This window comes from Rhinolophus sinicus, chromosome 17 (assembly GCF_057876585.1).
Source record: "Rhinolophus sinicus isolate RSI-liver-muscle chromosome 17, RSI-T2T, whole genome shotgun sequence".
NCBI lineage: Eukaryota > Metazoa > Chordata > Mammalia > Chiroptera > Rhinolophidae > Rhinolophus > Rhinolophus sinicus.
In genome coordinates, this window is record NC_142517.1 from 212,670,428 (window position 1) to 212,681,010 (window position 10,583).

The 10,583-nt window shown below is 66.4% G+C and overlaps 2 protein-coding genes across 3 annotated transcripts in view; one reads left to right on the forward strand and one right to left on the reverse strand.

Moving 5' to 3' along the window:
* ANKMY1 (ankyrin repeat and MYND domain containing 1) overlaps positions 1 to 2,084 on the reverse strand; it is a 50,113-nt gene extending 48,029 nt beyond the window's left edge. The window contains exon 1 of one of the 2 annotated variants that reach the window (XM_074316080.2): positions 1,945 to 2,084. Coding sequence is in view for 1 of the 2 variants with exons in the window: in XM_074316110.2 (XP_074172211.2) it covers positions 1,945 to 1,992 (48 nt within the window). In the remaining variant the exon portion in view is untranslated. The remainder of the gene's footprint in view (positions 1 to 1,944) is intronic. The other variant, XM_074316110.2, reaches the window with a different exon arrangement.
* RNPEPL1 (arginyl aminopeptidase like 1) lies at positions 1,349 to 10,581 on the forward strand. The gene is made up of 11 exons (XM_019711650.3): positions 1,349 to 2,023; positions 5,010 to 5,150; positions 5,742 to 5,893; positions 6,391 to 6,507; positions 6,684 to 6,919; positions 7,191 to 7,304; positions 7,605 to 7,717; positions 7,798 to 7,906; positions 8,822 to 9,052; positions 9,124 to 9,266; positions 9,589 to 10,581. Exons 1-11 carry the CDS (start codon positions 1,505 to 1,507, stop codon positions 9,868 to 9,870), a joined length of 2,157 nt encoding a protein of 718 aa, XP_019567209.2. The 5' UTR covers positions 1,349 to 1,504; the 3' UTR covers positions 9,871 to 10,581.
* Positions 10,582 to 10,583: the final 2 nt, after the last annotated feature.

The following is a 10,583-nucleotide window of genomic DNA, read 5'->3' on the forward strand; positions in this document are numbered from 1 at the left end:
CCACCCCAGCTAAGATGGCACCTGGGGACCGGCCTCAGCGCACGTGCTCCACATCAGTGAACACACATCCTCCCTCTGAGCCATCCTTCCCACCCCCAGGGAGAAAGGCAAGCATGATCACAGGGTTACAGATGGGGACACTGAGTCCCAAAGGATTCAGCACTACTCAGGGGTGACGCCGAGGTCCAGCGCAGTGTGAGTCCAGCCCCCACTTGGCCACATGGCAATCGAGCAGGAGACAGGCATGTGGGGTCCTGGATTCTCCCCCAGGCCCTGAGTTCATAGGCCATGCCTACAGAAACATCCTGGTGGCCCCTCTCATTCCATGGCTTCAGGGTCCACCTGACGCTCACTCGTTGGGCATCTTCCCTGGTCTGCAGCTAAGCCTGTGGGTCCAGGTCCCTGGACAGGACTGGCAGGTGGGATAGGAGCAGGCAGGCCAGGTCCCGGTTACTACCCCAGCACTCACCTCCGTAACACCCCGGCCCCCAGGGCCCTGCCAGCCCTTGCAGCGCTGTCCAACAGAACTTTCTCCCATGGTGGGAGGTCCGCTGTCCAACATGGCTGCCGCTAGCCACACACTCCACTCCAAACACACTGATACCCTGAAACAGGCTGCTGCAACTGAGGAACTGAACTCATTCTATACCACTTAGATCTAAATAGCCATACACGGCTAGTGGCCACCTGCTCCGACAGCACAGCCTTCAGGCTGCTGGGCTCCACCTAGCCCCACATGGCCCACAACACCGACCATTGGTTTCACTCGGCCGTGGCTTGGGGGAATATGAGAATCATTCCCTCCGCCACCAAAGAACGAATAACACTGACTTCCAGACGCTACACTTGCCGGCTTCACGGAGGCAGCCACTGCCCCAGGAGCCTGGCCCTCAGCGTCGCTGAGGGAGCGGCGATCGGCCTCGCGGGATCTCCAAGTTGCAGGCCAGGTGGGAAGCGCGCAGGGCGGGGAGGCCGTGCGGCCGCCTGTCGCAACAAGGCTCCCGTGCGCCCCGGTCCCCGCGCACAACGCCCCCCGGCCCTCACCTCGCCTCGGGTTCCCGAGCACAGCGCTCGCGGCTCGCTGTCCTCACCAATCCCAAACCCCGTGCACAGTGCCCGGGCGACCTGCTCCCCATCCCGCCCCGCGCAAGCGCTCCGGCCACCTGTGCACAGCAACCCCAGCCCCGCGCACAGAGTTCCCGGCTCCTAGTCCCCTGAGCACACTGTCCCGGACTCCCAGTGTCCCCGCGCACAGCGTCCCCAGCTCCCAGTCCCCCGCGCACAGCGCCCCCGGCCCCCGGTCCCCCGCGCACAGCGCCCCCGGCGGCAGCCGAGCGGAGCCCGAGCGGGGCGGCGCACCGCGCGGGGCCGGGCCGGGCGGCTCCCGGCGCGACTTCCTGTTGTGCCCGCGCCCCGCCGCCGCCGCCGCCGCTGCCCGGCACCCCTCGCCGGCTCCCCGCGGCCCGGCGCGGCGCCGCCCATGGATTTCACCTAGCGCGGCGGCATGGCGGCGCAGTGCTGCTGCCGCAAGGCGCCCGGCGCCGAGGCCGCGCCCGCCCGCCCGCCGCCCGAGCCGCCGCCCGCCCTGGACGTGGCCTCGGCCTCCAGCGCGCAGCTCTTCCGCCTTCGCCACCTGCAGCTGGGCCTGGAGCTGCGGCCCGAGGCGCGCGAGCTGGCCGGCTGCCTGGTGCTCGAGCTGTGCGCGCTGCGGCCCGCGCCCCGCGCGCTCGTGCTCGACACGCACCCGGCCCTGCGCCTGCACTCGGCCGCCTTCCGCCGCGCCCCCGCCGCCGCCGAGCCGCCCTGCGCCTTCGCCTTCGCCGCCCCCGGGCCCGCGCCCCCGCCCCCGCTTCCCGCCTTTCCCGAGGCGCCCAGCGCCGAGCCTGCCTACTGTCCACTGGCCTTCAGGGTGGACCCGTTCACGGACTACGGCTCCTCGCTCACCGTCACGCTGCCGCCGGACCTGCAGGCGCACCAGCCCTTCCAAGTCATCCTGCGCTACACTTCGACCGACGCCCCCGCCGTGAGTCGCGCCAGGGTGGGCGCCAGGTCTCTATGCAGCCTCTTCCTGCGCTGCAGGCTAGGGGACATTGATAGGGCTGTTCGCCTGGGCACCTGCAGAGAGGCGGAGCCAGCCTCGTCCTGGAGTCCTGTCCAGGTGCCCTCAGTGATTCCTAGTTGGTGCCTGGGGAACCTTTAGGAGCCTTGGGCAGAGTGAGAGCCCAGGTGGTGGCCCAGTGGGTTGTGGGGCCAGGGAACAGCATGCCACCAAGGGAGGAGGCCTCTCCTTTCAGATGTGCAGGGGACAAGGGCAGCTTGTGGAAGGCACTTGCCAGGCCTTTCATCTGCTGCAGCCTGGCACTGAGGGGCAGGCCAGGGGTGTCAGATGTGGAAGGGCCTCCGTATAACCTGGGCCTCCCGAGGACTTGTGGGCACAGGTCTGTTCTCTGGAGGTGGCATGAAGGACAGACCTGCCAGCGCAGGAGGCAGAGGGCTAGGTTGGCTCTAATGCTTTAGGCCTCCGGGGCGAGGACTGGCAGGATGCTGTGACTCAGTGGTCTCATGTCCCCAACAGACACACATAAGCTCTGTGGGACTTTGGGCACAGAGCTCCCACTGCCCCAGAGGCTCTGCCAGAAAAACTAGATGGCCCTGGGCTCCCGTGTGGACAGCACACCTGTGACCCTCCTTTCCCTGGCCCCCCATACACACACACAAGGTGCACACAGCTCTGGGAGGCCCCGGGAGGTTCTGTCTGTCACTGTGGCATGCATATGGGCAGGGTGATGGGCCGGTGGTGCTGAAGACCTGGGCCAGAAGCCACCGTGACATCTGGACGGGAAGAGCACAGACCAGGCATACCTGTGGGCTTCCGGCACGATTCCCAGGAGCACTGAGCAGGCCCTGCCACCTCCCCTCCTTCCCTGCACTCCCATGGACGGGTGGGCTACTGGCCCACTGGGCTGGCCCCTGCTGCCAGCTCAGGTCGTGGGGTCAGGTAGATGTGCCTCCCTCACTGCATGAGAAGGCAGGGCTGTGCACCTCCGACCTTGATGTGTGACCTGGAGCCCACATGTCTGGTCCCCCTAAGACCGGGGCTCGCAGACTGGTAGAACCAGGGCCCTCGACAGGCCACTGGGGGTGGGGCCCGGCCAGCAAGGGTGGCTGTTGTCCCTGGGTTTTTGGTAGCCTACTTTGGGGCAGGGAGGGATGGCCTGGTCTCCCCAGACCAGGCGGCTCTGGGGCTGGGGGGCTTGCGGAGGACAGAGTGGTGTCGACCTCAGGCGCCCACCGTCACACAGGAACAGCACGGGGCTTGGGGCCTCAATCCCGAAGCCTGTCCCTGTGCCGGTGAGGATGCAGCTACCTGGGACGCCCTGCCAGCAGGTCCCCACACTGCCAGACGCAGCTTGGGGCGCTGCAGACTCTGGGGCCCGTGCTCCTTGCACCCTGTTCCTGAGCCCCACCCACCAGCAGAAACAGCTTTCTCGCTGCCCTTTGGTCTGGAGCCCTTAGGCCTGGTCCTTCTCCACCAGCCCATCAACAGCTGCACCCCTGCTCCCTGCACCCTGTGCTCCCGGATGAGTTGGTGGTCCACCTCTAGTGCGGGGTCCTGCCTGCCTGGGGGGCCTTGCTCCCAGGGCGGACTGTGGACCCCAGTGGTCTGTGCGAGGCTGAGGGGTGAGCAGTGCAGGCTGGACTCAGAGGTGGACCTGGGCAGTGGGGACAGGCCTGAGCTGGGTAGAGCCTCAGGAGGGCCATGGGGGAGAGGGGTAGGTCTATGAGAGGCTGAGGTGGGGGACTTGAAGGAAATATGGGGGACCATGGGGGCCTGTCCCCTGGTGGGCAAAGGACCACCAGCAGCAGTGTCTATAGTGGGCATATGGGTGAGGGGACGGGCGGGGGGGGGGTGTCTCCTTAATGCAGATTCCTGGGTCACAGCCAGGAATCTTCTGGGGCGGGGCCCAGTGGTCTGCATTTTTGAACATGCTCCCCAGACAGGCCTTCTAAACATGTGGGGCAGCCCCAGGGATTAGCAGGAAAGGAAGATGTCACTCGCTGCTTGCTCCCCATGATAAGGGTACAGACATAGCAGCTAAAAGCCAGCTCTGAAAAAGCTGGCGAACACTGGCAGGTCTGCAGGAACAACAGGATGGGCAGCCCTGCCAGGTCCAGGGCCGGTGGGACAGGCAGCCCCTCCTGGGTCTGGGGTCTGCAGGGGAGGCAGACCCTCATGGCGGTGGGCAGCTGGGTGCTGGCAGCCACTGTGGGGTCTGTCCAGTGCTCCAGGCACGGGCCCCATTGGCCCTCCCCATGGCTGCTTCCATCCAGCCTGTCCTTTCCAAGTGCCACCATCCCAGGCCCAGAGCCCATCTCCCTGTAGGGATCCCTCCTGGCGAGGCTGGCCCCATTTCTGGGGTGGCCCTGGGCTTGGCGTGCATGCTCGTCTGGGGGTCATCAGGAAGCTCTGGTCCCCATTTCCATGTTCCTGGCCGAGACCACATTTGCTGTCAGCCTGTGAGAACATGGACTCGTGTTCTGGCTGTGCCTCAGTTTCCCTTTGGAGGCTGGGATGAGGGGCATGGGCTGGGAGACTCCCTAGGCTGGCTCCTGGCTACATGGCCTCCTGCCTGGAGTGGGGGCTGGCCCTGTCGACATACCGCAGCTGCCCTGCCTGCCCAAGGCGGGTGCGTCAGCACTGGCGACCGGGAGCGGCTGTGGCCCTGGATGGGCCTAGTCAGGCCGTTGCCTCTGGGTCCCTTACACCCTTCCTCTCCAGCTGCCACCCCCAGAGGCTTTGGGCCTAGAAGCTAGAGCAGGACAGTGGGTTTGGGCCTATTTCTGAAGGCCTTGCCCTCCCCAGGACACTTGCCCAGCTCAGGGTGTCCTGGCGTCCCCACGGGCTGCTCTGTGGGACAGGGCCCCCTTCGGGTGCCCCAGCCTCACTGGGGACATGAGGGTGGCCTGCTCTGCCCACTGAGATGGGGAGGGCGTCTGCCTGCCTGCAGATCTGGTGGCTGGACCCCGAGCTGACCTATGGCAGTGCCAAGCCCTTCGTCTTCACCCAAGGCCACTCCGTCTGCAACCGCTCCTTCTTCCCCTGCTTCGACACGCCGGCTGTCAAGTGCACCTACTCGGCTGTCGTCAAGGTCAGTGCCCAGCGCCCACCCGCCAGCCGTGGCCCAGCCCCAGTGGGGCCGCTGACCTAAGGGGGGACTGACCTAGGGCCTCACTGTGGGGGACGTGCTGCTCTGCAGGGAGGGGGCCCCTTGACAGTCGGGGTCCTGGTGCTGGAGTCAGCAGTAGGCCCCTGAGAATGGGGGGCTCAGACAGAATGGCCAGTCCCATGGTGGGGGCCAGGGCTCCTGGGCCTGAGGGTGGCAGCCCCCCAGGGCGCAAAAGGTTTGCAGTCTGGGGGTCCTGATGGGGGTGAGAGGTTCCCTGACAGGTGTGGGGCTCCCCAACAGGAATGTCGGGTGCCCTATCATGGAAATGGGGTCCCCTAACGGGGCTTGGGGTTCCCATCAAGGACACAAGGCTCCCTAACCTCAGTTGTGGGGTGCCCTGTTAGGGAATGTGGGGGTTCCTTATCACAAATATGGGGTGTTTGGACCTGGATTGTAGGGTTTTCCACTGGGGATGTGGGGTGCCCTGTCAGTATGTGGGGCTTCCCAGTGGTGGTGTGGGGTTCCCCATCAAGGACATGGGGACCCTGATGGGCAGTGACTCCCCACATGCAGGCCCCAGCGGGGGTCCAGGTGCTGATGAGTGCCACACAGAGCACCTACGTGGAGGAGGAGGGTGTCTACCGATTCCACATGGAGCACCCTGTGCCCGCCTACCTCGTGGCCCTGGTGGCCGGGGACCTGCAGCCGGCAGACATCGGCCCCAGGTACAGCCACTGCCAGGGCCTCCTGCTGCCGCCACCTGGGGCTCGGGCCTCGGGGAGATGCCGCCCCAGTCAGGGCATGCGGCCTGTGTCAGACCCCACACTGGGGACCAGGCCTGCCCCTACCTTATTGCCATGGCCCAGTGCCGGCCCTGCCAGGCTCCTCTCCCACATGCCCCAGACCCGGCAGCCCCAGCTGTGCCCTCTTCCAGCCCGGCCCCCTGCCAGGGACACACCGCAGCCTGACGCTCCCTGAAGCCCACGCAGGCAGGTTCCTTCCAATAAAGACGAAAGGAACCAAGCGGCCCCTGAGCATGTGGCTCTGCCCCTGCTACAGAAGGGCCTGCCTGCGGCTGTCCACTGAGGTGGCGTGGCAGGCATGGGCCAGGCCTGCAGGGCCAGACAAGGCTTGGGTGGTATTTGAGCCTAGAAGCTGAGGGCGGGCCTGGTGGGTGAGTGGGGCAGGGGAGCCTTAGCCCACCTTCTCCGCCCCGTGACAGGAGCCGTGTGTGGGCTGAGCCATGCCTCCTGCCCACAGCCACCAGCAAGCTGTCGGGTGTCGTGGAGCAGTGGCTGAGTGCAGCCGAGCGGCTGTACGGGCCGTATATGTGGGGCAGGTATGTCCTGGGGCACCTGGGAGCCCTGGCCGGCCATGAGGGGTCAGAGGGCAAGTCGCCATCCTCCCTGGGAACAACGGGCCCCTCGTCTGACCTCCTGGGGAGGAAGTGACTCTCACCACCCAGGCCCATGGCCGTCATGGTCACGTGCCCATCATCCCTCCCTCCTGGGGCAGGTATGACATCGTCTTCCTGCCCCCCTCCTTCCCCATCGTGGCCATGGAGAACCCCTGCCTCACCTTCATCATCTCCTCCATCCTGGAGAGTGACGAGTTCCTGGTCATCGATGTCATTCATGAGGTGGCCCACAGCTGGTTTGGCAATGCTGTCACTAACGCCACGTGGGAGGAGATGTGGCTGAGTGAGGGCCTGGCCACCTATGCCCAGCGCCGCATCACCACCGAGACCTATGGTATTGCCTGCAGCGGGCCGGGGGAGGGGAGGTGGGAGCGCCACCATGGCCTTGTGCACGCTGGCACCTCCAGGGCCATCCCGGGCACGGTGTCAGGGGTGCTGAGCCCAGCCCAGGCCCCAGGGTGCAGGCCCTCTAATGTGCACGTGTCCAGCAAGGTGGCCTTGGGTCAGCCCCACAAGGCTCAAGGCAGGGACCGCCACGTCGCTGCCCTGGGTGCTCAGGCTGCCCCCTGGCCCTCCCGCCTCCCCTGCCTCCCCGCCCCGTCCAGGTGCTGCCTTCACCTGTCTGGAAACGGCCTTCCGCCTGGACGCCCTGCACAGGCAGATGAAGCTCCTGGGGGAGGACAGCCCGGTCAGCAAGCTGCAGGTCAAGCTGGAGCCAGGTGCCTCCCGACCCTGAGGGTCTCCTCTGTTCCCACCAGCTGGATCCTGGCAAAGGCCAGGCCAGGTGCCCCCTGCCCCAGGACGGCCTCCCCTAGGCTCCCTCTCATGGGCTCTGAGCACCTGTCACTGTGGTGGGTGGACCCTCGGGCAGGACAGGCCACATCACTGCACTGCCAGGGCGTCTGGATGTGTAAGGGACGGCGGCCTCTGGCCCTTCCGTTCCTCTCGCCTGACCACCCCCACCCCGTGCCCCAGGACACAGGAGGTGGGGCACCGCCTAAAGCCAGGTGTTGTTTCAGGGGTGAACCCGAGCCACCTGATGAACCTGTTCACCTACGAGAAGGGCTACTGCTTCGTCTACTACCTGTCCCAGCTCTGTGGGGACCCCCAGCGCTTCGACAGCTTCCTGCGCGTGAGCAGCCCCTCCCGGACAGGCCCTGCCCCTCCCGCCCCGGCCCCCGCCAGGCCCCCTGAGCCCTCTCCCCCTCACAGGCCTACGTGGACAAGTACAAGTTCACCAGTGTGGTGGCCCAGGACCTGCTGGACTCCTTCCTGAGCTTCTTCCCGGAGCTGAAGGAGCAGAGTGTGCACTGCCGGGCAGGTGAGGCTGCGCCCGCCACACATCTGGGCCAGCCGCGGGCTGTGGGGTGACGGTGGGGGTCTTACTGCACAAGAAGCCACCTCTGCTCGGAGAAGGCCTCCTGGGTTCATCCCTCCTTCCTTCGGCTGTAGCTGGACGGTGTGGGCCTCGGGACGGGAGGCCATGGCAGCGGAGGGGGTGTGTCCCAGCCTGATGGGGCCCAGGGGGCTTCCAGGAAGGGGTGGCCCTTAGGCCAAGCTGACCTAGTTAGGCAGTCCCAGGAAGGGGGCCATGCAAACTGTGTGCAAAGGGCCTGGGGCAGGGTTGGCAGGGTGGAGGGAAGTTTGCCTCAGAGCTGGGTGAAGCCCGCTGGCCTGCTTGTGTGACACCCATGACAGTGTCCTTGGGGTTCCAAGGGCAAGCTTGGGGGCCAAAGGAGAGACTGGAGGGGTCTGACATGTAGGAGAGGCCACGATTTGCTGGAGGGCAATGAGGTGTGGCTAGGCGGGCTCGGTGTGGTGACCCTGTTTTAGGTTTGGTAAGTGCACCAAGGGTTGGTGGGGTAGGGATGGGTAGAGCCTGCCCCATAGCTGCCCAGTGCCAGAGCTTAAAGCAGAGCCCCGCCCCACCTACCAGCACTGAGTTTGGGCTTAAAGTGCCTCATTGTCTTGTATCCAGGAGAAGTGTGGAGGGGTTTGGGGTCCCTCAGCCACCAAGTGAAGCCGGCCTCCCTGTGTCCCTCACAGAAGCCACCCCAGTGGCTTGAAGTGGCAGAGGCTGACCCCAGCCTCCCCAAACTGGCCCTGACCTAGGGGCTCCTGGATCCTGGAACAGTCATGCCCAGGGACATCCTCGGGGTCTGGCATCACCTGGGCAGGCCTGCTTGGGTGGCCCCTCCCCAACCCCATGGGGACCCAGGATGGCACCTCCCTGCAGGGCTGGAGTTTGAGCGCTGGCTGAATGCCACGGGCCCGCCACTGGCCGAGCCAGACTTGTCTCAGGGGTCCAGCCTGACCCGGCCCGTGGAGGCCCTCTTCCAGCTGTGGACTGCGGAGCCCCTGGACGAGGCGGCCGCCTCGGCCAGCACCATTGACATCTCCAAGTGGAGGACCTTCCAGACAGCGCTCTTTCTGGACCGGCTCCTGGACGGGTCTCCGCTGCCCCAGGGTGGGTGCCATGGCAGCCGGGTGGCTGGGGAGGGTGTGCCTGCTGGCCCTGACCCGCCTGCGGCCCCACAGAGGTGGTGACCAGCCTGTCCAAGTGCTACTCGTCCCTGCTGGACTCCATGAACGCCGAGATCCGCATCCGCTGGCTGCAGATTGTGGTCCGGAACGACTACTACCCTGACCTGCACCGCGTCCGGCGCTTTCTGGAGAGCCAGGTGCAGCCAGCATGGCCCGCCTCACCCTCCAGTCTGCTGCCCGACTGGGCATCCCGGGGATCGGGGCGGGGAGACCTGGCCTCAGGGCTGGCAGTGGGGGGGTGTGCCCCCGGGGAAGAGCCCAGGCCCCGCCAGTCCTCGGCGAGGCCGTGTCTGGAGGTCTAGGCCCACGCGCCCTGGGCATGGGGGCATTTGAGCTCTCGGGGCCCAAGGGTCCCAGGCCCCAGGCCCCCGGCCTCTGCGCCCTCCCCATCAGTCACCCCACCCAGCCCGAGCACCGGAGCAGCTGGGGTGACGGGCACCCCGCCCTGCCCGCCCACAGATGTCCCGCATGTACACCATCCCGCTCTACGAAGACCTCTGCACCGGCGCACTCAAGTCCTTCGCCCTGGAGGTCTTCTGCCAGACGCAGGGCCGACTGCACCCAAACCTGCGCAGGGCCATCCAGCAGATCCTGTCCCAGGGCCTGGGCCCTGGTGCCGAGCCCAGCGCAGAGCAGGGCGGTGCCCGGGCAGAGGCAGACGCAGGCACGCCAGCCCTGCTGCTCGGCGACGAGACCCCCAGCAGCGCCATCTCTCTCAGGGACGTCAACGTGTCTGCCTAGCCCTGCCCTCCCAGACACCACCATTGTGCCTTCTGTGGCCCAGGCCTGCCGGACTGCACGTGGGCTCTGGCCACACGTCCTGCCGGGACCCATGCATCCCTCCTGTGGGCTCTCCCAGGGGCCGCGTGGGAGCTGGTCGAGGCCCGTGGACCTTGTCCCCTCAGCTCTCTTGCACTGCAGGCCCCAGAGTAGCCAGCCCTCACCACGCCCTCCTGTCTCAACACTGACTGCCGGGCGCTGCCCCTGGGGTGACAGCCCCGCAGTCCCATGGCAACCGCCACACTGTGCCTTATGTCTGCCAGGCCTGGGCTGCGCTGTCCCCACAGCCTGCCTCCTCCTCGCAGAGCTCTGCACTCTGCCCCGGGCTTGGCAGCCTCGGTCGGCCCCTGGCAGAGGGATAAGGATGCAGACGTGCCCTCTGTGTGGGGCAGAGGACACTAAGGAATGGGTGGATGTCCCTGGGGAAAGCCTTAGCCCCTCAGGGAAAACGGGGTCCCGGGCCCCAAGGGGAGTGGGACAAGATGCCTACCTTAGGGCGCCCCGGGGCCACTGCCACAGGACCCCAGGGGAAGGGGCTGGTGGCGTTGGTGCTCTTTTAGGCCCACCATGCTGGGACAGGCCCGGGGACCCTGTGGTCAGAGCTGGGCCAGCCAGGGGACCGTTGCAACGGGTCACTGTGATTGTCCCATTAAACTTCCACTCTAAAAACGACC

Coding starts and splice junctions, on each gene's coding strand:
- RNPEPL1 (XM_019711650.3), top strand. CDS start 1,505: ATGGCGGCGCAGTGCTGCTGCCGCAAGGCGCCCGGCGCCGAGGCCGCG. Junction 6,920..7,190: donor CATCACCACCGAGACCTATG/GTATTGCCTGCA, acceptor CGCCCCGTCCAG/GTGCTGCCTTCACCTGTCTG. Junction 7,907..8,821: donor GAGTGTGCACTGCCGGGCAG/GTGAGGCTGCGC, acceptor ACCTCCCTGCAG/GGCTGGAGTTTGAGCGCTGG.